General features: G+C 39.2%; 4 protein-coding genes across 4 annotated transcripts; 2 read left to right on the forward strand and 2 right to left on the reverse strand.

Moving 5' to 3' along the window:
• The first annotated feature begins 329 nt into the window (after window positions 1-329).
• Window positions 330-4,171, forward strand: Gmer (GDP-4-keto-6-deoxy-D-mannose 3,5-epimerase/4-reductase). The gene is made up of 8 exons (XM_021333069.3): window positions 330-494; window positions 611-765; window positions 1,019-1,133; window positions 1,811-1,939; window positions 2,253-2,326; window positions 2,675-2,814; window positions 3,163-3,291; window positions 3,891-4,171. The coding sequence occupies exons 2-8, from the start codon at window positions 611-613 to the stop codon at window positions 4,124-4,126; spliced, it is 978 nt and encodes a 325-aa protein (XP_021188744.2). The 5' UTR covers window positions 330-494; the 3' UTR covers window positions 4,127-4,171.
• A 714-nt stretch (window positions 4,172-4,885) lies between these two features.
• On the reverse strand, window positions 4,886-13,042 carry LOC110375085 (glutamate dehydrogenase, mitochondrial). The gene is made up of 11 exons (XM_021333062.3): window positions 12,675-13,042; window positions 12,215-12,338; window positions 10,846-10,953; window positions 10,485-10,577; window positions 10,098-10,184; window positions 9,813-9,979; window positions 9,559-9,696; window positions 9,113-9,274; window positions 8,310-8,514; window positions 7,888-8,030; window positions 4,886-7,431 (listed from the first exon to the last, which is right to left on the reverse strand). The coding sequence occupies exons 1-11, from the start codon at window positions 12,942-12,944 to the stop codon at window positions 7,315-7,317; spliced, it is 1,614 nt and encodes a 537-aa protein (XP_021188737.3). The 5' UTR covers window positions 12,945-13,042; the 3' UTR covers window positions 4,886-7,314.
• A 914-nt stretch (window positions 13,043-13,956) lies between these two features.
• On the reverse strand, window positions 13,957-17,075 carry LOC110375084 (phenylalanine--tRNA ligase alpha subunit). The gene is made up of 6 exons (XM_021333061.3): window positions 16,713-17,075; window positions 16,005-16,359; window positions 15,436-15,713; window positions 15,041-15,181; window positions 14,538-14,745; window positions 13,957-14,212 (listed from the first exon to the last, which is right to left on the reverse strand). The coding sequence occupies exons 1-6, from the start codon at window positions 16,983-16,985 to the stop codon at window positions 13,992-13,994; spliced, it is 1,476 nt and encodes a 491-aa protein (XP_021188736.2). The 5' UTR covers window positions 16,986-17,075; the 3' UTR covers window positions 13,957-13,991.
• Window positions 17,076-18,203: 1,128 nt separating this feature from the next.
• LOC110375091 (saccharopine dehydrogenase-like oxidoreductase) lies at window positions 18,204-24,717 on the forward strand. Its single transcript, XM_021333068.3, has 9 exons — window positions 18,204-18,361; window positions 18,842-19,010; window positions 21,691-21,878; window positions 22,448-22,577; window positions 22,881-22,995; window positions 23,176-23,262; window positions 23,348-23,732; window positions 24,075-24,169; window positions 24,358-24,717. The coding sequence occupies exons 1-9, from the start codon at window positions 18,356-18,358 to the stop codon at window positions 24,452-24,454; spliced, it is 1,272 nt and encodes a 423-aa protein (XP_021188743.3). The 5' UTR covers window positions 18,204-18,355; the 3' UTR covers window positions 24,455-24,717.
• The last annotated feature ends 1,182 nt before the right edge of the window (window positions 24,718-25,899 follow it).

Below are 25,899 nucleotides of genomic sequence, written 5' to 3' on the forward strand. Positions count from 1 at the left end.
GTATTACTGCTTTAAAAAATAATCCATGAATCTAATTCAAAGTAACTGATCTAACAAAAACCAGTGATATTTTGGTAAGTACAGTTATTGAAGTTGCGTTTGCTCCTGCTGCATTAGCAGTAGTTGTAGTTCCAATCTTATTCACTTTTAGCATAAATCATTACATGTTTTCCAAATTGACTGTATTTTATAAATTATTATAATTTATAAAACTACAAGATCAAAATTAACCTAAGTTATGTTTTCTATTTTTATATTTTTCAGTTTCTAGTTTATATTTTGCCCATTGACCAAGCACCGAGTATCATCATAGACAATATTGATGGATATTATCGGTCGTCGACGGCTGTCTACGGTCAATGACACTGATACACGTCAATTTGATGTAATGTCAACTTTCATGAAAATAATATTTGTTTGAATTGGTGCCACATATCAGCTTATCTAAAATATTGTAATTACTTATTTCCTAATATCATTACCATACAGTGAAAGTAAGTATACACTTACAGAAATTGATAGGCTGCTGAGACAATATAGGAATTACCAAGAGGAAAAGTATTTTAAACGTAAACTGAGTTTGTATATACAAAACGATGAATATTTTCAGATGAGTGACGAAAGACGTGTAGTATTAGTGACCGGAGGTTCTGGCCTTGTTGGCCAGGCAATAAGAATAATCATTGAAGAAGAAAAGTCATTAAACAATGATAGTGTTAAAAATGAGTCCTGGATATTCTGTGGGTCGAAAGACGGAGACCTCAGGTAAGCCGACTCTCAACTTTAAAAAAAAATAATGTATTAAATTTCTTATTAAAAATAAAATCGAGTTCCTCATATAATTGCCATGTATGTAATCCACTAGAAGCTAAAATTACCATTCCAGTCCTATGATACATGTAAGATTAAAATTGATTCAATTATAGAACAGTCTATTTTGTATAGTGTAAAGTGGCTTTACAGGGTAGCCAATGTAAAGCGTGATAATGTGAGTTAACCTCCTTTTGATAAATTCCAGAGATAAGGCCCAAACAGAAGCCCTATTTGAGAGACATCGTCCCACTCATGTGATACATTTGGCCGCCATGGTTGGAGGGCTCTTCCACAACATGGCACATAATTTAGATTTCTTTGTAAGTATGAATATAGTAAGAGTAGAAAGTAACCGATTTAGTCAAGATATTTTACATTTTTGTAACACTGGAGAGCATATCACTAGTGCCTCAAAATATAAATGTGACATGTTGTCACAAAGTCAATCTTACAGCATCCAGTTGCCAGCAGGACCTTGTTGCCTTATGATGTAAAGATACTTTGTATTTAACATAATAACTAGAAACTTTCTGTTCACAAAATTCCAAAATAGATATTGTTAGGTAATCTAATAGTACTTTAACAATCTGATAACAAGTGCTTGATGAACTTGTAGATATTCTGATAAGATCATTATTATTGGTCTGTAAATATCATGCAGTAATTTTGTAGTGTACTTGTTTTAACCACAGTGGTTTTTATTTATGCTAATACAATAAAGAGGAATCATATTTTTGTTTGTACATTAAAGTCTCCAGAACCCCTGAACCAATTTCAAACATTATTTCACTGTTAGCAAGCTATACTAGCCTAGAGTAACATAGGCTGTATTTTGTGCAGCTTTGGGAAGAAGTTCCCACAGGAAAGGTTGCTACTTATTGTTTACATACATTAAGGCATCATTAACTCAACTTTGATAAATCTGTTATATTTAAAATGTTCTCTGAGTTGTACTTTAAAAATGCCCTCAGTTTATAATTTATATTTTTTCTTGCAGAGGGAGAATATGGCAATAAATGACAATGTACTAAGTGCCAGCCATAAAAATAAAGTCACGAAAGTCGTGTCGTGTTTATCAACATGCATATTTCCTGATAAAACCACATATCCTATTGATGAGACTATGGTAAGTTTCAAATATAATAATTAGATAATTAACAAATGCTATAAGTTTCTTTGAATCATGCCAATATAATAATATTGAAAACTGGCTGTTCCTTGTAGTTTCAATGCAAATTACTCTCCTTTTTACCAGTAATGGTCCCATCATTATCTGTCCAATCATTTCAGAGATAAGTAACCAAAAAAATATTCGAATGTACCTATTTAGTAAAAAAATGCTTATTTGAATATTGCCAGATATTCACAAAATAACTTGAAACTATTGTAACTGCATAACAATGTTACGGTTCCTAAGAATATTTACAAAATAATTTCAGGTTCACAATGGCCCCCCACACACATCAAACTTTGGATATAGCTATGCCAAGAGGATGATTGATGTATTAAACAGGTATTATTTTTCTTTCAATTATTACCATTCCCCTAGGTATATAAAAGTTTTACCAATTCTGACTCTTAAAAACACGTACTTTGAGATTTGTTGGTTCAATTCAATGCAAAAGGCCATGTCACATTATGTTATAGAAATAAAACTACTTTTATGGATTTTATCGCGGTTATATTATGTAATATTACTTAATCCCGACAACCCGCCCGTGATCATGGATGCTGTAAAGTGTAAAGGATCCGAAACGACGGAATTAAATCATATTATAAAATACATAAAAGTAGTTTTCTTTAATATTGTTTATTTTGTCGTTGTCCTTGGGTGTAACACAGTGATTTGTTGTGCATTCAGAGGCTACCACGAGTCGCACGGTTGCACGTTCACGTCCGTCATCCCGTGCAATGTGTTCGGTCCGCACGATAACTTCGACTTGCAGTCCAGTCACGTCATACCCGCGCTTATCCGGAGGATGGATGATGCTATGCACAACGGTACGTTTACTATTATATGGGTTTTTGGTTTCTATTTATTTGGTTGAAACCATTTTCACTCAACTGACGTATTTCATTTTTATCTTCACAAAAAATCACTCGATTTCCGATCTATTTACTACTGTATATCTATGGATTTATGACACACATTGCATAAGGTTGCCTACGTCAAGACTTTTTATAGGTCTGATAATAAAATTGGGCCGATTTTTTCTAAGATTTTCTGACCGACTTTTTGTAGGACGTGTGTGCGTTGCACTATTATTTTCACTATGTTCTATTTGTCTCCTCGGTCACCGATTATTGGACGTGGGCGGTCAGCCTAATGATTATGCTAACACGTTGCAGGTGACAAAACATTCACGGTGATGGGTAGCGGCAAGCCGTTACGTCAGTTCATCTACTCTCTGGACTTGGCGCGGCTCTTCATATGGGTGCTCAGGAACTACGACAGCGTCGAACCTATCATCCTCTCAGGTACAGTTTGACAATTTTATCTGGACTAGTGTTTTATGCGATTCTCACACTACCCTGCATGATGCAGCGTAGCGCGTGGATGCGTGTTCTTCCATTGCTTGTAAGTATCTCCGTTTGTATGGAAAACACGCACAGTCTAACACACAGAAAATGCATCCACGTGCGTTCATGCGGATCACGCGCATACACGCGGAGACACATCACGCGACGAGCCGCGACGCCACACCGCGACCCGCAGTGCCGTGACGTGTGCGCGACCATCACACGGAGCGGCCGATACATGACGATGATGCAGAGCTGCACGCCCGCAGGAACGCGCGTAGGTGCGGCGACACGCAATATGCAGCATGATGAGGGGCACTGTGAAAATCGCCTTATTTGGAGAGCGGAAAAACCCTTACGACAATAGGTAGCGCTTCGTTGGTCTTTGCTTAAAAACTCGTACAGCTGATACTCATCGGATGCAGTTGAGTAGCTGTTTCAAGAAACCTGACCACACATCACGTCACATTTTTGGTGATTCAGTTCAATGTTATTGACGTGAAAAAGTGTAATGTAGGTATGTGATTATAATAACCTTTGACATATCTTTCTTACAGTGGACGAAGCAGATGAAGTAACAATAAGTACTGTGGCGGAAATGATAAAGAAAGCTCACGGTTTCCCCGGAGACATCGTGTACGACACCACGAAGGCCGACGGACAGTACAAGAAGACAGCTTCCAATGCCAAACTCAGGAGTCTGTACAAAGACTTCAAATTCACGCCCTTCGAAACCGCGATACACGATACCGTGGCGTGGTTCAAACAAAACCGGGAACATGCTAGGACGTAACTCATTATGTATCTATGAAAATTATAATTTATTTAATATAAATAATCTTTTTGTGATAGTTACAAGTTAGCGTGGGGTGGAGGGGGGTGACCCCACAAAATCCCGTTATCAGATCCCGAATTCGCAAGAAGACACCTACTTTTAGGTCTCATGTGCATACAAGCCGTAAAAGTATACGACAAAGTATCAGCGCAGACCAGAGACCGAATCGTAGAGCTGCGTCTACGCTAGCAGAGCCGAGCACGAGCCGAACACAATTGGTCTAGTGTGAACCAACTTACAAGCCTAACGAGCGCGCAAGAGCATTTCGTTCGTGCTCGGCTGTGTTCCGCCTGCTGTCGGTTTTTGAGGAACACAAAGGGATTTGCTTCGCGACCACCGCTTTAAACGCTGCTACTGCAATATTATATTAATATCGTCCATATTCGTCAGGAGCCGCGAACTCACTGCGGAAAACTACTTTCGAGAACAGTAATCGTTGTAGGTTCGTTGTACGTCCACACTTGACGCCGCGCACGGCTCGGCTTGTGCTCGGCTCGTCGTCGCGTGAGGAAGCGCGTGCATGCTCGAGCTACATACATGCTCGCCCCACTAGGTACTCTGTTCAACATGTCCTGAATTGGCTAGCCGCCATTCCTTACGATTGATTGTGCCGGTGACAGATAGTGTGTCCAGTGTACAGTTGTGTTATTGTAAAAAATATTTCTGTAGTATCAAATATGACTATACCTACCTATATTTTTTGGAATAAAAACGAAATTAAATTTTATAATCTTTTATTAAAATTTAAATAAAAATCTTAAAAATAAGAAACTACAAAATCGCGCACAGTAAGATATTATAAAATTAAATAAAAATAAAACAAGGAACATTAAAAAATATTACAGACTATAAATATGCTATTTTTGCGTCATATCTGTGCGAAAGGTCAGGCGCTCAGCATAAATGTTGCGTTTGAGCTCAAAAGCACAACATTATGGGGCTGACCCACGCGTCCTTGCCTTAGGACAAGACAACATACAAGGTCCGAGGCAACACGGATACAGTGAGACGCTGTCTCGGGTAACGGAAATGCAAAAACAAATATTTATTTTAATTATAAATAAGACAAATTATGCATGGATATTCTGGCTGCCAAAAGCCTCGCAATAGTGGAGTCTGATGGCGGGTGTAACAGTGACTCAAATTACATATACCAATTACAAAAAAAATGCCTACAAATTACCATTTTGTAACTAGTTCTAAAAAAATGTTACAGCCTTTAGAACTAAATGATATCAAAATTTTATAATCATTGCGCAATCTTCAATATTACCTGTATGGTCAAAAATTATACGCAGGTAATTGCGCAATTTAATTGCTCGTCTAGGGATCGCCTTACGGACTCAAGCTCCTCCTAAGTGTCGCTAGATATACATTCTTTTCTGCTATCACTTTGCATTCTTCATACAATAGTTGTGTGCACATTTATTTTGTACATAACAGTCTTATTCAAACTCGAACGACGCCCGACGTGCGGCCGTTTACGAGTTTTGTAGACATTGTATGTATAAGTATTATTGTGCACACAGTCTTTGAAGACTTGCAAAAAAGTGATTTTGTGACCGAAACGGTCTCGGGTTTTCTGCGCGTGGCGTAATATTCCTCGCCCTGCGTCTCCCGCAGTTTGTTCGTTTATGGTTCACACTGAACAGAAAATCAGAGCTAGTGTAAAACAGTGTTAACTTTTTAAATAACGCTCGTATTGAGCGCACTCCGAGTTCTCTAGTGACACTATATTACGAACTTGCATTTTTATTCATCCTAGTGCTTTAGTTTAGGTTACCTAGGATAACCGTGTTGCAAGTCGTAATAAAATATATTATTATACTAATCAATCGTGTACTTCTTTTCAGTGACGCGTTGAGACTTTTAATGAAAATATATTTAGTTTTTATATTTTTATTTATAAAAGACTACTCGCGTCGTGAGCGGATGGTATTGTACACAATGTAAAGCGTAAGTCCCCAAAGTTAGAGGTCTGACCGAGGTGTTCTTTTGTGGACACCAGAAATCGGAGTGCCCTTAAGTAAAATCAATTCCACCCTTGAGCCAGCGAAAAGCAAACCAGCTGTATTTCGTAAACTGTTCTGTTTAAGCAGCTGATACGATCTGCAATTACAATGTCAAGAGCTTTAGCTAACCACGTAGTGGTAGTCGGCGAATCCGAAGGCGTGCCCTTATCATTTATCCACAGCCAATAGCTTTTACTGCTCACGTTGTTATCCTAGTGCTTTTGTTGTAGATTACCTAGGATAGTGTGTTGTGCGTAATTGTGCGAGTTGCAGACTTTTGTTGTAAACATTATTCGTGTTATATTTTATTACATAAAAGACTTCTCGCGTTGCTGACGAACGTTGTTGTACCCCCGCACGGTGGTTAGTGAAAACATAAAATGAGGTTTTTCTTATGTAAGTTAACACATTTTGTTAGCTATGGATAAATAAAATACAACCATCTCGATGTCAGTATGGTGAGTATCTTAATTTTGATATAACTTCGTTCAAGAGATACCTATTTTTTTTAGAGCTAGTTACTAAATAGTAGCTAAGTAGGTATCTTTTTGACAATTGGTATAATTTGGTTCGCTATGTTACACCCGTCATTTTGACTCACCCGCTATCGCGCGGCCGTTGACTGGTCTGGTAACATAACACTATTGCTCAGCTCCTATAAATAAACATTCGTTTTGCTTACGATAAAACAACCAATAGTAAGTAAAACGAGTCGTTTATGTTTATTAGGAACCGGGAGCTGGAATAAGTACAGTAAACTGTTTATCCCGTAAGCTACTCTTATCACATCACGTCACGGAAGGGCGACTCACGGTCCCCATGAGGTTGCTTATCTCTCATATACATGTCCCTTGGCCAGGCATCTTATGAAAGTCCCTTATTAACAAGAGTGACCATCAACCAAAACATGCAGAAGATATTCTTTGAAGGTCATATAGATGTACACACCAGCTTCGCAACTGGAACAGTTCGAAGCGATGTATGATGCTTCCCTTAGACCACCAGACAATTCTGAGAATATATTCAATAGTAGGGGGAACTTCAACGTGACAGTGTTTCCTTGTAATCGGATAACAAGTCGTGAAGAATCTATCTAAGCAAAGAACAAGACTAGCAGTTAGAACAATTAACCTCTTAGAACGCTAGGCCGTGTTCGTCGTACGTGACAAATATCTTCTCGATGGAAGTGATGTAGGCGGCTGTTCGGAGGTCGATGCCCAACTTGTGGGTTTTGGACGCCGCCGCCACGTTCTGGAACAAAATTTGTGTTTCACTTTATAACTTATTGGGAGTTTATTTGCTTGAACGCTAATCTTGGAAACTATTGGTTGGATTTGATGTAAAAAGCTTTCAGTTATATATAGGTTTCATCATAGAATTTACCAAGGAAGCTTATACTTTAATTATATCTGAGTGCGCGAAGTAGTTCCCATGAGATGCAGATGGAATCGCTGGGGCAAGCTATTATAGGTTTCTCGCCCACACTAGTTTGTAGGATAGTTAATCGGACCGATTTTTTGTTCTGTTCTGTTCTGTTACAGCCTTTTTTTATCGTCCCACTGCTGGGCACAGGCCTCCTCTCACTCTCACACGGAGAGCACGTTATTATTAAGATTTTCTAACTATAGCTATCACTGTTCTATTTGCCTCCTACAAGCAAACGGTCACCGATTGTCGGACATGGGGGTATTTAGGACGCAGACATACCATGCAGGCTTTGGTCATGGAGTACTCGAGGCCGGTGCCGACGATGTGCTTCTCGCTGGCGCCCGACATCATGGACGCGAACGCCTTGGTGGGCGCCACCTTCGCGTCCACTTTCGCCTTCTTCAGAGACTTCTCCACCGAATCTGAAGCATACCAATGTTGTATATTAATTAAAATGAAAATCTTTATTCGCAGAACAATGTAAAAACATTAATTAGGTCTACAGATTTCAATGTTACAAAGAAATTCGCACTAACAATCCCAATTCCTAACTAAACGTAGGCCATCCCATATTAGAGTGGTTTTGCTTCTAATCGTGGGCCCTAAAAGCATTTATACCCTTCGATAATCTTCTAGTGTAAAATATTTTCAAGATGCAAAATTTACAATTAGGTATTCGTTGTTAGAAAATGAGAATTTACCTAAAAGCGCAGTATTAGAATCCCTCCAGAACTTGATGCTTAGTTTGCCGAAGCTGACGTGGTTGAGGTTCTTGAGGAATTCGAAGTAGGAGACGGTGACACCGCCCGCGTTGGTCAGCAGGTCAGGGAGGATCAGAACCTTCTTTTGTAACAGAATGTCATCGGCGGACGGCGTCGTCGGCCCGTTTGCACCTTCCGCTACGATCTGGACATGAACATATAGACTTAACCACCTCAAGAAACGCTCCGACATATCAACTAAACACTGTGGCTTCAAAGGGCCAAAGTTTAGGTACGCTTGAGTTCTAGCTGCGGACCACACATGCCGCAACTGCATCAAATTGGCCGCAGCTGCACTACTGGTTTGTATGAATTTAGGTAAATCAAATCAAATACCTTTATTTTCAGGCTGCATTGGCCCATAGATATATACCTTAATGACTAACATACATATTATAATATACAAAATAAATACAACAAAACATACATTACATAAAATGTATACAAAAATAAACAGTTTTGGATCAAAGCGGCAGCAACTGCGATCCTCAGTTAGCATTCAAAACATACCTTAACTTGGCGTGGAGCTGTGCTTTAGGCTCATTTACAACAACGTAAACGTCAGTTTTCATGAAAAATTATTGAAAGTGAAAATTCATAGTAAACAGTTTTAAAAAAACTGACGTTATCTTGTCTTGTCAGTGAACATGGGCAGTCTTTGCAGAGATCATTTACAAATTCCGAATAGTTTCAAGTAGCTTGGTTGGAATTCCTAGCTAATACGGATTATAAGGAATAATTACCCTTGCTTTAATTTTGCCAGCATTGTCCGCAGTGAGTGTCTTCTCCGTAGCTGCCACTACGAGGATGTCGCACTTCTCGTACAAAAGCTCTTTACCGACCGCTTTGCCATTCGGGAAGCCCTTGGCACTCCTTTTGTTCTTCGCCATATATTTCATCAATTCCTGCAAACACATTGTTCCTTGATTTATCTTATTGCTAACAGAGCACACAGTTTGGCTAAAGTCTCGTGTCCTGAAGTTTAGTCCCTTAGGGGTCCCACTGGGAGTTCATTTCTCACGAGTGTTTGTTAATAATTTCGCTGCTGATCTTGCGAATTGCCGTTTAGGTGCAGCGTGCTAAGGGGAAGAAGCTCGGAATAATACAAAGAGTCGAAACCATTACTTACCAAAGTTATCAAACATTCACAAGTAATCACACAAGAATGATGAGCAATTAATTGACTCACCACTGGGTTCATGCCTTCAGGGTTGGAGAGGTTAACATCCCACTCCAATACTCCGATAATCTTGACCCCCTCCTTGGCAAGGTAGACAGCGGCCCAGGAGCCCACGTTACCGAATCCCTGGATGATTGCAGTCTTGCCCTGGGTGGTATATTAAGTAAAATATTACGACTGAATCGTTTGAGATAGAAAGAGCCTAAGCAAAGCACATATATCTGATGAAACCGCGTGAAAACGGATTGAAATACAATATATACCTTGAAGCCAGGCTTGACATCGATGAGTTTCATGAAGTAGGGGTCGTGAATATAGTAGTTGATGGTCATGAAGACGCCCCGGCCGGTGGCCTCCACGCGGCCGTGAATGCCGCCGCCGTTGATCGGCTTGCCCGTCACGCACGCAGCCGCGTTCAGATCTTGGTAGCCTGCAATTAAAATTACACTTTAACACTCCAATTCTCATATATAACATTAAGTACATAATATACGGGGGAACTGTTTGAATCACTTAAGAATCGGTCATTTTACACCAAAAATTCTTACCTAAGGTCTTGATGTAGGTGTCCACAATCCAAGACATTTCCCTGCCCCCGGTGTTCATGTCAGGGGCTGGTACGTCAATACCGGCACCTTTAAGAGAAATTATTGATTTCTGATTTTATTTAAAAGTTTAAGAGAAATTTACATTAGGTACCTACGGATTCAATATCCACGGAAAATACATAGGTACCTACGCGTCGTTGCCTCTACACGAAGATATTGTGGTTTCAAGGATCGCAATTTTATACAAGGTGTTACAAAAGTACCCGCTTAACTAAAATCCAATCAAAAAGACTACGACATAAAAAATAACAAGTTTTTAATTGATGTGCAAGCCTTTGTTTAGTGTAGGTACCTACGATCATTTGAAGTGCAAGAAAGACTGTTTACCAATATAGTTCTTCTTGGCAAGTTCCAATGTATAACGCCTGGTGATGCGCTGCAGCTCAGCGACAGAGTATGTCTTAGGGTTGATAGCTACACCTGGAACATTTCATATGCGTGGTTAGCACGCTCATAATACAAGGTACCTACCCCCACTTCATACAGGATTTCTCTCAGGTCGTCCATCGGACTATGAGAGAAGAAATAGTGAGTGCACCCTGTTTGCACAAATGTTCAAATTTAATATGCCCTGCTCAGCAGGCTGACTACCATGGCCGAAATCGACCTCGGACGCTATTATTAATACCAGACGTAAGCTTAGGCGCTCTAATGACATCAGCCCGTTAGGACCGTTTACAGCACTTACCTCCCTTCGAACCTCCAAAAGGAATGTTGGAGCAAGCACACTTGAAAGTCATCAGAGAAGCTAAAGCCTTGACCTCGTCTAAGTTCACCTCATTGGAGAATCTTATACCTAAACAAAGAAATCGCCGATGAGTAGGTAATGGAATCAGTGGCGGATTTACCAATAGGCCAAGTAGGCCAGTGCCTAGAGCGGCAGATTTAGAGGGGCGGCAAAATTAGCAATTTTTTTTACAGGTTTTTTTATAATTGAGTATATGAGTCCACAATCCACATACAAATAGACGATTAATAAACGCAAAATTAATAAACTGTAATATACATATACTTAGGTACTTACGTGATCATGAATTTTAAAATATTCTAATAGCGTTTCAATAAAAATAAAATAAAAAATCCGCTCGCTTCGCTCGCGGTTTCGCGGCTTTTTTCATCATTCCTGGTTTGTTCTGCGCTCTTTGAGTCCTCAATTTAACAAAAAGTTAAAGCACCGAAGTAGTAAAAACAACTGACGCGTGGAGGACTTTTGTGTCCAAAACTCGAAAAATTTCGCGCTCGCTGCGATCTCACCTTTTTCACTTTACACTGGTTTTTTTCAAACTTGTTTGAGTATTTTTGTGTTCCAAGACTCAAAAAATTTCGCGCTCGCTGCGCTCGCGCCTTTCACTTGACAGTGGCTATTTTCTGATTTCTTTAGGTATTATTGCGTCCCAAACATCAAAAATTTCGCGCTCGCTACGCTCGCGGCTTCTTCTCTTTGCAGTGCTTTTTATCCACTCTTGTTTGGGTAGATATTTTTGTGTACCAAAACTAAAAAAAAATTCGCGCTCGCTTCGCTCGCGACTTTTTCACTTTACAAAATTATTGAGTTTTGGAACAGAAAAGTATTTACATTTGTCGTTTTTTTTTGGGGGGCTGCAGAATAGGTAGTCCGCCCCGGGTGCCACCCGATGCTACGTCGCCACTGCATCATAGCACCCGAACGGATGAACCGATTTCAATTTAGTTTTTTTTTAGTGTATAATGAAAATCGATTGAGCCGTTTACAAGTTACAAAGGTTTTACGCTTCAAAGTCGCTGTCATATAAACTTGTTAACATTAAACTCTTCGGTACATACATAGAGGCTTGCAAAAATAATCTAGTAACTGACAGAAATATCATTAAGTTCACAATCATTAGAGGCGGCAAAAATTGAATGGCCTACTAGCGGCAAGTTTGTAAATCCGCCACTGAATGGAATGGTAGTCGATGAACTGAAGATTTTTTCTAGTTCATTAGATTATTTCTCTTTTCTATCTAGCAAAATAGACATAATTTAAGGCTCCTTTCTAGGTAGGTAGGTAGTTTAATGCAACTCGGTATTGTGGCTACCTCCTTTGCAGGGCAAGCGATGCACGCTGTGCTGACAGCGATAAGCATGGACGATCTCGTAGTTGCCGTTCTTACGCTGCAGAGGGAACTCCATCTGCAGACAGCTGTTACAAGAGCCCATCACCTGAAATCATATACACGATAGGCAGGTGATATATGGCTTTTCCTCGCGACTTTATCCCGCATGGCCTTGAGGTTCTTTATTTGCAAACGTACAAGGCTGGTCAGTGGGTCGTCTTAGGCGAGCCAGCTCATTCATTTTAGTTTCACAATGGTGGAACTGTGTATCGCTCTGTTTACAAGAAAATCAGATACCAAGTCTTGTTTTGTCAGAGCTGACAGATCTTTCGGATGACATGACAGAAATGAACCTTTGGCCAAATAAACCGTTCAAGAGATGCATTTGACCATTTTTTTACGAATGTTTCTCTTAGGAGATGAAACCAATTTTGTTACCTACCTTCAAAATGCCAGCTACCCTCTGCTTCCTCTTCTTCTCCGACATGTGCGTGTGCTTGCTCAAATAATCGACCAGAGACGGTTCGCAGACTTTCACGGCATTGTGGTAGAAATACTCAACCATTCTGAAGAAACTCGGGTTGGGTTCGCAAGCAACATCTTGTAAGTGCTTCGGAATTTCATAATTTCTTACAGGAATTCGTAACGGAACTAGATGGTTCCTTAGACGTTTTTTAGATAATTTTAAGAAGTTTTTTACTAAAGGTATCATTTTCGATTGTATGTATAATATTTAACAAACAAAAATTATATAGTAAAAATATGCACTAATGCGCGATACAAACGAACACAATAATGACAAATATGCTCATGTTTTGTTTCTTTATTTTGTTTTTATGTTTTAATTTTAAAATTTGGCTGTCGTTCGAAAAAGGTTGTGCTGTGCTAGTGGTCAATACTAATTCAATAGGTATATCTAGCTATTATGGTAGAAACTAGTGATGTACGAACATTCGCATTCGCATTTCTAGCTAATTTGTGATAAACAATTGAAAATGGGCGATGAAGCTTCACACTTTCGAGGTACAAGGCCGAAATTACGAATGTGCCGACACGGCGACGGTGCCCAGGCAGTAGGCACAGGCCCACGGGCGATGCAGATCAGGGCCAAATGCTCATAATCTAGCCACAGGGGCTTTTGTAACTGTGACTTATTTTCTGTTTTACATTTTATTAATCATATTAACAAAAATTAGTAATTGCGCTTCCTCTGGTAGTGCCCTCTTGTTTAGCGTGCTTATTCCGAATTTACTTTAATAAGGGTTCCATTAAATTGGACGTTTCTTGTCGGTGTGGTAACGTTAAGTTCACTCGTATTCACATAAAACGTGCGTATTCACGAATTGCGATAGCAGACATTCGCATTCGAGTTGTGCAAAAAAATTACATTCGTTAGTTACATCTCTATTACCTAGGTACAGAGGTATAGTTCTCGCGGTTCTTGCCTAACTTTTTTTCGTCACCACATTAGTGCATTGAATTCACGCGCGAATTCTCGCCGTGAATGCATGAAAATGGCACGGACCGCCATTTTTCACCGGACAAAATACTGACACTGGTCGGCCAACTGGTGTGAGCCCCGCGAAAATCCACACTCACGTTAACGCTTGGAAACGGGGCTTCACGGCACTTATGTGGAGCCGCCATGTTATGTTTCAATATCCCGGTAGAAAATAAGTATTTCTTTCAAATGTCCCTCTTGTGTTAATAAATAAAACATAACATTTTGGTAATAATTTTATTAAATGCAAATAAATATTTATTTATCAAGCCTACATATAGGGTTGTTCTGTACCATTTGTAGGTCTACTTTAGGGCCCACTAGATCCCTAATGTTGTTTAGACCATATTTGATCATAGTCGGTCGTTCTAACGAGAGACCCCAGGCGATAACATTAACGTCCTCGGGAAGACCCATAGGTAATAACATTTCTGGTCGGAACACGCCGGAGTTGCCGATTTCGATCCATTTTCCAAGGCCTGAAATAGACACAGCAATGTTATTAAATTGTAAGTAGATGATGATAAGTCATTGGCAATTATGCTAATCGATCAATAGGATGTTAAATGGTGGTTGACTCAATAGAATGTATTCTATTCTAACTTGATGTGTTCTCTACATGAAGTTATTTATTCCTTACTACATACACAAGATATTTGTATATTTTTTACTATTATAATGAGAAACTACAATCGACTTTGCAATGAATATCCTCTTCACTGAGAGGATTTTCTGACTTCAGTTAAGTGCTTTTTAAAACGACGTATAGTTTTTCTTTGTGAACCAATGAATGTTAAAACTCACCAGTATGATAAGCGAAGATCTCCATACTGGGTTCGGTATAAGGGTTGTATGCTGGCTTGAACTGCAGCCTATCGAAGCCCAGTCGTTTGAAGAAGGCATCCAGGACACTGATAAGGTCTGCTAAGCCGAGGCCGCGGTCTGCAATCACTCCTTCCACCTGGTGGAACTCGGCTAGATGTGTGGCATCCAGGGTCTCGTTGCGGAACACCTGTGGGGTAATAACAATTATGATGCCATGGTAAGGGAAGATTATTGACGATAAAATCGTATGAGTCTAGTAATAATACTACGTCCAAGGCCGGTTTCGGCCACGGCACCTGTTCTCATACATATGAGGAGCTCAGCCAGCTGCACAGGACATATTATAGTGCACATGCATTTGCGCAGACACAAGTGCACTCAATATGGTCATAAAAGGTCACAAAGGTCCATATGACACCGTAAGAAGTAAGACTGCGTTCATCAAAGAGACTCCACGTCATTCTGCCGTGCTCTATACGTACCTTATCAATGCTGAAGTACTTCTGAGGAGTGAATTCTTTCTGCTGCGCCAACTTGTAGAGCATGCGCGCGCTGACGGCGGTGGTGTGGGTACGAAGCAAGTTCTTTTGTGCTTCCTCGATCTTCCAGTCGTATCTGTAGCCCTGGTAAAGAACAAGACAAGTGTTATAAAAGTTAGGGCAGTGATTTGTCACTCAGGTCAGTTTATTTGTTCTGTCTAGCCTCTGACATAAAAGTGCAATAAAAGTATTGGGTATTGAGATGGCTGGACTGATTTGTAGGAGACTTTCACTGGCAGTTAGCTGATGCAACAAGGAGTCACACAATTAACTTCAAGAATTATAGTTTTTATTCAAATAATGCATAATTATGACAAAATAATTTCAAACAAACTCACCTGGGATCCATAACCACCCTCACTATGAACTCTCTTGACCCTTTCCAAATATTCCATTGGGAATTCTGTAGTGCTTGTCGGTGAGGACATGAAGAATGTATCATGAGCGTCTCGTGCCGGATGCTGCTGTGGTTGGAAGAGTGCATCAAAGTTCCAGAAGGAGCTTTCAATGTATTGGTTCGTTGGCATTTCATTGAAACCCATTTCTAAGAAGATCTCTCGGAATTCAGAACGGACCTTCAGTAGAGGGTGGAGGTGACCACATTCTGGGGGCTGGCCTGTAGCGAGAATTGGTAGTATTGGTAATCGTGAAGACAGAAATGTAAATTAAAAACAAAATCTGTGTCATATAACATTGGTGTGTAAAATAGACTGTCCATTTTTGTTAACATAGCTTATATGGGTAAGGGTAAATAACAAAGACCAGAAAACATGATTAAATCAGGAATTGCACAGTAACATACTTTTGTTTACTTATTGAGAACAAAAATTATAGACATATAGTGCTCATTCTCCTTACCAAAGTAATCTATTGCATACATATATGGAGAGCAAAATTACATTCTTACCCAAAGCATCAAAGTTGTATGGCTTGAACTGCAAAGTTTTCCAAGCACCAGTCAACAGCATTTCACTTGTTAAATCTGTCTCCAATTTTTTAATAGTTGTTGCAAATTGTGGTCCTTTTGACAGTAGGAAACTCTTGATAGTAACTTCTTGAAGCAGCTTGCGTTTCTTGTAATCATTTCTGACATTATCAGGAATATTGTCTATGCCCTTTTTGATTTCGATCAAGTGTTCCTGTACAGTGTCGGTGATGCTTTGTACTTTACGCTTGACAAGTGGTGCTCCTGCAGATTTGTCTATGAGTATCCAGCCAGAGGACATCGCTTTGCTGAAGCCAACTTTAGCGTTTGGTACAGTCTGTAAATACAGGTCAATTTTTACAGGTCATTTTAATTGGAAATTAAGTATGATTTGCTATACTTTCGAAATATACAACATGTATAAGAAAAAAGAGTTTCTGGCTTTTTACATTCATTATACAGTTCAGGTTCAGGGCCCCAGGTTTTATGAATAAAAACTTAAACCAATGTTCAAACAATAGGTACTTTATGGTCAAAGGATCATCTATAAAGTGCACTGTAGGTACTGGGATCTGTAATATTTTCAGGTATAACACAAACTGTGGTCAGTGGGTCGTCTAGCTTTACAATAATTATCTCAAGTGTTTCATCATTCACTTGAAAAGTTAGTAGGTATGTAAGTGTATCTACCTTCATAACTTCAGCCTGAGGTATACCATTTTCCGGGATGCTATTGTACAACACAGCTTCATGACTGCCTTTATCAGCAACCAGTTCGCCTTCCCCAGTTAACTCCCATCGCGTACTCTTCGTAGTTTCTGACACCACCATTTCAAGAGCTTCCAAACTCTTTACAGCACCCACAACTTTTTGATGGTCCTCATTGAATTCACTAGCTAACTTTAAAGTATCTACTTTATCAGTCTTCTCTAAGTAGTGAAGAATTCTTTCGTTTAATTCCATTTTGTTTATTTAATTTAGATTTTATAGTGAGGTTATGCAGCCACGGACCAACTTTCGGCGAAAAAGTGTCAAGTAAGTGTCATCATTGACAATTTGACAACCGCTGTCAAACGTCACCATAATGCCGATTCGTTGCACGCGTATTTTCCAAATAAATTATTACAAAATATTATTTGCATTAATAACGAATCATATTAACATTTCAATTTTTCTCTCAGACTACATAAATATTTTGTCCTAAAGAGATCTCATACAATTTCTTTAAATTTATATGTAGGTAGACCTACATATAAGTAGCACGTATAAAGGAGTAGGTATATGTATAAGGGTGTATATCGGAGGAAGGAAAGATGAGCAGAGATTAGCTTGCTACAGTTGCTACATATAGTAATCTGTCGTGGAGATGCTATAGGTAGGTCAGGCGCCTTCTTGTAGGTCAGGTTACGTACGGGGATCCTTGTCAAATCAAAACCAATTTGTTAAAGATTCATATTGATTGATTGTTGATTTTATTTTGAAAATAATCTGCGGGTTTCATAGAAGGCGTGTGCAGGCGGAGCTAGTACCTAATGTTCCTTGTCCCCCGAACACCCGCAAGTTATACCTAGCGCTTCTTTTGCGTTTTGACATCTCCGCTTGTCATTATGATCTCCATGGCTAGTACATAAGTATAAAGAGAGTAGGTATCTAATGATAACATAAGGCAGTTTATAAAGGGAGTACATAACGGAATACATACGGGAGTATTTAAGGGAAAAGGAACATAAGGAAGTACATTGGGGTACTTGTACTTACTAGTATTACTCATAGGAGTACATAGGGGTGGTACATAAGGCAATACATAGGGGTAGCTTATGTATGGGATATGTATATACAGGATGGTTCAAAAGTGACGTCTACTACTCGTCTAGGGATAGGACCTTTAAGCACCTAGGTACATAGCTGGAGTGATTGACTGTTCTACCATTTGTTTATCGTCCAAATCAGAAAACTATGGCATACCCAACGTAACGCAGATGATGCAACAAAAACATTAGCTGAAAGACTCATAGGATACGTATTTGTATAAAAACAACAAGTCATCCGAACCAAAGTTTTAATTTGTCAAACTTGTTTCGAATAATTCACATCTACATAAATATAGTCCGTAGCTTCCCACTAACATTAGTCCACTTTGTATTTCAACCGTCGATGACGTGCTACGCGGTGGAATTTAACGTTATTTTTTTCCACAAATTCGTTGATACTTAGTTTTGGGTTATGATAAAATTGGTGTCAGTGTTTCAGTATACATTAATATTTTACGAAGTTTCAAGTTTAAAAATTCAATTTTACAAATAAGTTAATCGATTGCTGAAAGCTGATTAGAAATGGAAGTAAGTGGATTAGAAATTATACCCTTTTAGTATAAACGATGCGGGGTGACAGGTACCTAGGTAGGGGCAGTAGGAAGTACCTACCCCTATACATTATTGGTCAAACTATCACGCAATGAAGATAAAAAGTCAAGGAGTGATCATAATAAACCTCATAATCATCAGACTTTTAACTGTCCCTCAATCTACTTAAAAATTATTTAAATATAAGGTTCCTTCTTATTAATAAAAAAAATCGGGCAAGTCCGAGCCGGACTCGCTCATGAAGGGTTCCGTGCCATCATCTTCATCTTCCGAGCTTTTTTCCCAAGTTTTATGGGGTCGGCTTCCAGTCTAACCGGAAAATGAGTACCAGTGTTTTATAAGGAGCGACTGAGCTGACTCTATCTGACCTCCTCAACCCAGTTACCCGGCAAGGGTTCCGTAAAAGTACCATTATCTATAAAAAAATACGGAACTTTAATTTATTCTACTGTCCAGGTGCCACGGATAGACTTGGTGATCTTCGGGGCGACTGGCCTCACAGGCAAGCACGCTGTCATCCAAATGGCGAAGCTTGCCAAGAAGTATGACATCGGGTCCTGGGGAGTCGCCGGCCGTTCTCGAGACAAGCTCGAAAACTTGAAAGGCGAGGTCGCCAAAAGAACTGGTTAGTAAATCATAAATCATATTACCAGGACAAAAAATATCTTAACACTAGAATACCTTCAAAAAAAGCACCGAAGCAAACTCAAAGGTCAAAGTGTAAGTATTTTAAAGTCTAGGATATAATTTAGTATTTGGATTACGGTTTCAACTGCGTCTTCCGAAAATAGTTTGTGGTAATTTTTGAGATTAACACGTTTAACCAAATAAACAAACCATTCAGCTTAATAAATATAAGTATTAACATAATATAGTATCGATTTAAATTCTTGCATCATCCGCAGCCGAATAAGGCTGTATAGGTGGTTTGTCATTTGCCTGACACAGCTTTTTTCATTACGAGATCATAATTCTTTGTAGGAAAAACTCAAAATTTGCTGCATCATCCATGAATGAAACAATATTTTTATTTATTGAGTAAGGCCAAGTTCGTCTACAACGTAAACGTCAATTTTCCTAAAACAACTGTTTAAGTACGGTACTTAGGTAGGTACTTTGAATTTTCACGGACAGGTTTCAAAGTTAATAGTTGTTTTGAGAAAAACGGACGTTTTTATTGTTGGTGGACTTGAGCCTATGTAATCTAAGGACTGTGTTATTTTTGTCGTAATAACAGATGATAAATTAATTATCAGGTCTTCGGCTCACCTGATCACGTCATCAACACTTACCTAGGTAGGTATTCAATTCTACCTATTACGTAAAAATTCAAGTCAATATTTTTATACTCTATGCTAACTTTAGAGTCGCATATTTTTATCTAGGTTTTGTTCACGCCTCGATCAGTTAAAAGTTTAAAGCCACTTTAAAACTGAGTTTTGGTAAAGAATATAAACTTTTGCTTTCATATCAAATTATGGCTGAAAGACAAATGAATAAAGGGGAATATCTTCGAAAGTAAGCAACCTTTGTACCGATTTTCCTGTGGGACTGTATCTAAGCTACGTACCTAGGTACCTGCTAGTGATTTCATATCATCCGTAGGTAGATATCTACATTTAAAACAAGTCTATCATCATTACTGGACACATTTTTAATCTCTGATACCGTAGTATCTATTTTTTTATCACAACAAATGCCGGTAATTATACCTTAATCATTAACTATGTTGGTAGTATGAACTGCGATCTTGTAATGATAAACGGAAGCTGAATGATAATAACGTAATTATTGAATCATTGTTACTTTAGTCATCGTGTTATTATTTAAGATATGCATTGTGCAAAGGGCAAGGTTACACGTGAACTTGTTATACCTAATTACTTACTAATATTACCGCGACTTTACACTTGCAAGTTGTTTCCGTAAAATACGTAGGTAGGTAGGTACGTAAGTATTAGCAACTTCCGTAAAATGGTAAGACGTTTAAAGAAATCAAACTCTCTTATAGTGTGCAATGCTGTTTTTCAACCGTGTTCCGAAAAAGTAGGCGGTTCTTAATTAGGCTGTTTTTTTAAGACCTTTACCTGTGTTCATATTATAATATCGGACCCAAGCTCACGTTTTATCGGTTTTTGCCCACACGTGAGGCAAAACTTGTTTTAAGTGTTTCTGGTTTGTTTTTGTATCGAAGTTATCTTAACCTTGATGATGTCCTCCTAGCCGATTATCGGCTAAGGCGGCTGTTCTCATGTAAGGAGATTAGCCAACTACGCAGGACATATTATAGTGCACGAGCATTTGCGCAGACACAGGTGCACTCACTATTCCTTAACTCTCATAGCCCGATGGGACGGTAATCCGACACGACCGGAGAGAGATCAGGCGCAGGACCGACATTTACGTGCTCTCCGATGCACGGGTGTATCAATCACCAGCTTCCAGGCTCCGGGCTGCTTTGTGAAAGTCTTCTAAAACCCACAAAGCGATTTCGGCCCGACTCGGGAATCGAACCCGAGACCTCGTGCTCAGCAGCCGCACTTGCGACAGCTAGACCAACGAGGCAACAAAACCTTAACCTTATAAATAAGCCGGATGATTAATGTCTATCACAATGTAATGAAAGACATATTTATATAAAATGTTATTGTGTTATTATTAATTTCTTGGTAAATTATGGTGTCTGTAATGTCCCCTCTATTTTCTAACTACTTTCCGTACTTACGTAGGTATGATGGCTTTTCAACAGTCAAATATTTTCTCAAATCGGTTCAACAGTTTCAGGACTTTTAGTAGGTACCTATACCTACCAATGCTTTCCATTGTTGGTTACCAAGTTAAAATTCGTTGAAAAAGTCCGTCATAATGATAACAATCTCGAGACTTTGACCTTTGACGACCCTGTACATTTATAGCACCACCTCGTTGAAGGACTCTATCGATCGCCGTTACAACACGGTTCATGTAAACAATGAAAATCTATGTGTCGTTTCATGGACGAGAAATAGTCCTCCATGGAAATTCTGTAAGATAGAAAAGCTTGTACCTATAAAGCTAATAGAATGATAAAATTATCTGAATTGAAGAATATGTTGGGTAAGGGTATACCGACTAGTGTATCCCGAGACACCCCCATCAAGATTGATTGACCTAAAACTAGGACTTACGACTTAGGAAGATCGTTCAGATCAGCTGGACGTAGAGGGCTAAGTAGAAGAGGTCTGTGGACTTGGATAGATGGATTGATATTAATTACCAAACCTCCAAAGGCTCTCATCCTATTCAGACTTTAATTTCCATTCTAGGTGAGGATCTATCCCACGTGAAAGTGATAGTAGCAGACATAGGAGATGTGGCATCTCTCAACGCAATGTGTGCTCAGACGAGGCTGGTTGTCAACTGTTGTGGGCCTTACCGCATGTATGGAGAGCCGGTCGTCAAGGCCGCTGTGGAGAGCAAGTGTCACTACATCGATGTTAGTGGAGAACCACAGGTAATTAGTAGTTTTATTGCCAAAACATTTTTATCCTAATTGACAGTCTTCATCAGACTCCACGTCCTCTAAGTACTCCATTATGGACTATCCCTATGTACCTCCTTAGATACTCCTTCATGTACTTACTTCCTTACGTACTCTGTTTTATTTTTTTTTGTATTAGAGCAGAGAGAATCAGTCAGAAGAGAAATGTTAAGAATCTCAAAACAAAGTCAAAATGCTTAACTAAATCGTAACCTTAATTCTTACCGATGAGCAATAGCTTGCTAACTTTAACCACGGCTTTGCGGCTGCACCTAAGTGCAGCTGCTATACTGAAGGCTACATCTACTTATATCTAACCTTAAGAGAAGAGGATACAACAAAGTTTAACCGCAAGTGTCTAGTTACACTTTGCTGTAGCCGGCTAAACCTACTTGTAGCTGCAATTCGGGCTTTGGCCGTAACATGTAGCTGAAGGCTCCTTTTTATTCGACTGCACGAAGTAGTTTCCTAGCGAAGCGAGTGAAACGGGTACTAGAACTGGTGGCAGAAGCTCGGGTTATCATAGTCTCCTGTATTTCCAGTTTATGGAGCTGATGCAGATTCGATACGACGAGCGCGCGCGGGAGGCTGGCGTGTTTGTGATCAGCGCGTGTGGCTGGGACAGCGTCCCGGCCGATATGGGCGTCATCTTTCTTAAACAAAACTTCAAAGGTTCGTACTATATAGCAGTAATATAGGCTAGGGGGCGTTAAATATGTGACTCTGTCTACATGTCAAATCAAAGATCGTTCGTAACCACAATAATAACAACTACCGGGAGTAAGGTAGTTGTTAAGCCAAAATTTATCGATTTGATCAAACCGACAGCATTACGTGTTCTACAAAACACTAAAATACATAACAAGAATAAGTAATCTTCTAAATGTATTGATGAGTAAATAGGAATAATAGGATACTAATCTAAGCGTTAACATCGTTCCCCGAATTTGCTTAACAGGTGTCATCTATTTGCAGGCACATTAAACTCAGTGGAGTCGTACCTGAGCGGGTACCTACCGCCCGATATCGCGGAGGAGTCGAAGGAGCGAGGCGTCATTGGCTTTGGGACATGGGAGTCTGTCATTTATGGGTAACTAACCAATACTATAAAGAGTTTGCTTATTTGAATCGGCTAATCTCAGGTGCCCAGCAGTGGGACGATAAAAAGCCTGTAACAAACCTCAGGTGCAGTAGGAAGAATGAGTAATGCTCAGTTTACACCTTCTTGTGACAGAGCAAGTTTTACGTGCATTTACCTGCATGGTTTCAGAATGGCAGATCACAGCCAACTAGCGCAGCTGAAGAAAGCTTTGTTCCCGGAACCTTTGCCACAGATGAAACCTGAGGTGAAACTCAAGTAAGCTAATTTCCTTCCTCCGATACATACACTTAAGCATCAGCTTTAACCTACTGATATCTCCAAATATTTTTTTGACTTCCAGGAATCTTCAAAAAAAGGACGGCAGTTGGTACCTCCCATTCCCAGGAGCAGACGAGTCCGTGGTGTACAGGACACAGCGGTTCCTCTACCAGAACAAACAGGAACGCCCTGTTCAGTTCCAAGCATACTTCAAGGGCGGAAGTCTTGGTCGGTCCCTCCTCACTATCTGTAGTGGCGTGGTCATATTTATGATGGCAAAAGCAGAATGGACGCGAAAGTACTTGTTGAACCATCCGAAGTACTGGTCTTCAGGGTACGTGACGAAGCAAGGCCCAACAGAGAATGTCATGAATAATACGCACTTCACTTTTGAGCTGGTTGGCAAGGGTTGGGAGGAAGGCGCTAATGTGGACACAATGCCGCCTACAAAGACTGTTGTGGCTAAGGTGAGACAGACCTATTGCAGTTTTACTCTTACAAAGATATACTTACGTTATATCCTGGTCTTCCTACCCTTCCGTATTTATTCCTTCTCATCCTGGTATCTTTTGGGTTAGATGGCCATAACTGATACGTTACGTCAAAATACACAACATTCAACATTCATTGAGACATCCACAGTAAGACACTTCTGCCAAATGATTCAGTTGACCCAAGAATATGACCTTGTGGTACACTAAAACGAATTTTTTTAATACCAATTTGGTAGTAATTTACAATGTTGTTCTTTTCTATCCAAATAGCTAATATGGTAAAGCTATAGAAGTAATTTAAGATATATTTGACAGGTAACTGGTACGAACCCTGCTTACGGTTCTGCAGTAGCGGCACTCCTCATGTCCGCAGTCACACTCCTCAAAGAGAGACACAACATGCCAGAAATGTGAGTATTTTCTGAATATTTAGTGAGAAGATCCTTGGGGACGAGGAGATGAACTAGTTATTTTAAGATATTTCAAGTTTTATTTAGAAGCATTTTTGTGCATAGCGTATAGTTTACGGTATATATTATCTGTTACCTGATAATAAACTGTAAAGAAATGAAATAAAAACAAATCTTTGGTTCCACAGTGGAGGAGTTATGACACCGGGTTCAGCGTTCAACAATACCAATCTAGTAACGAGACTGAACGAAACCCAGCTGAAATACGAAATTGTTAACTCTTAATTTAGTTTATTTTATAGTAGGTAAGTGTAATTAGATGTCTGCTTAGATACTTAGGTATGTACTTAGTCATTTTTATTCTACTTACGATAGGTCCAGATTTCGAAACCAAAATGGATAATTTTTAATTATGGTTAAATTGGGTTCCTGCGTCTTGTGGTGGAAGAAATCAAGGCGTATTGATCTTAATACCTTCTTTGGATATGATAAACATTTAATTTGCTTTCAGAAACTTGCAAGCATTAAAAGTAAATTCAAATTGTTAACTATCGTGATTCTTCAAAGTCATAAGTAATTTTTTATTCAACGAATTTTTTTTAGATTTTTGTACCCTCAGGATTTTACATTTTTCCCCTTACTTTCGTTAGTCACTACCGCCATCTACAATATAACTGCGAACTAACACCTACGTGCTATTCTGTTAAGTTTGAACGATCGACAATAGATGTCGCTGGCAACTTCATCTTGTAAGTCATTATTTTTATATCTTTTGTGATATTAGACTACAGATCTGGTATATTTTATTAGTATGATTTTATTGTAAGTAAAATAAGTGTACTTATTTAAGAGAATGATTTAGAAAGACCTTTAAGATAAAATAGTGTTTATTGCATATTTGTAGTTTTTTTTCGATCAAATTTCCAACTCCTAAATTATACTGCTTTTTCATAAGATGGAGTATGGAGTGCGTAGTGCCTACCCACTTTTGCGAAGTGGCCCTGAACTGGCTGATTTGACAAATTTTTGTACTTGTGTGTACCGGTAGATGGCGTTACATACATTTTTTTTTGCAGGATCATCGACCCTCATTCTAGGTTTTTGCATTTACATATTAAAATAAAATACACACGAAGTATTTATTTATATCCCTTCCCGTTTAAAATATTACAGGAATCTCGAAAATGGTCTAACTGTTTCGCGTCGCCAAGGATCGCAAGATATAGTATCGATGTGCACCTATAAAAGGTACCTATACCAAGCTGACAGTGCCTTGGCTGCAAATCTTTGCCAGTCGGAGAAGTATTGAAGAAGTATAGGAACAGAAGTTTCTTGGTTACTTAGTGGCTCTAGGTATTCAGACTCTGATTATCTACTCAGGTTTTTCACTACACTTGATCGGAATACGGTCAGTCTTCCAGCTTCTAGAATGAAGTGCACGTAAAGATATTTGGCAAATGTTGCAAGTTGGAAATGTATATTTAAAAAAAATCTACAATCGTATATTATTAGTTCTAGAGAAGAAATCATCATATTCATGGATGTCAAGAATTTTTCTACAGGTAGGTACTTGTACCTAGTCTCGCTTCCATGGTAGAACCTGTGGTAGAACTTCGTAGGAATTGGTGAAGAAAGGTAATCTCAGAATGAAGTCATAACTAGTAGACCCAAGATCATACATACCATAGAATTCTGATTTCGTGGCTGTTTTTATACTACCGAGCATGGAT

Source organism: Helicoverpa armigera, chromosome 14 (genome assembly GCF_030705265.1).
Source record: "Helicoverpa armigera isolate CAAS_96S chromosome 14, ASM3070526v1, whole genome shotgun sequence".
Taxonomy (NCBI): domain Eukaryota; kingdom Metazoa; phylum Arthropoda; class Insecta; order Lepidoptera; family Noctuidae; genus Helicoverpa; species Helicoverpa armigera.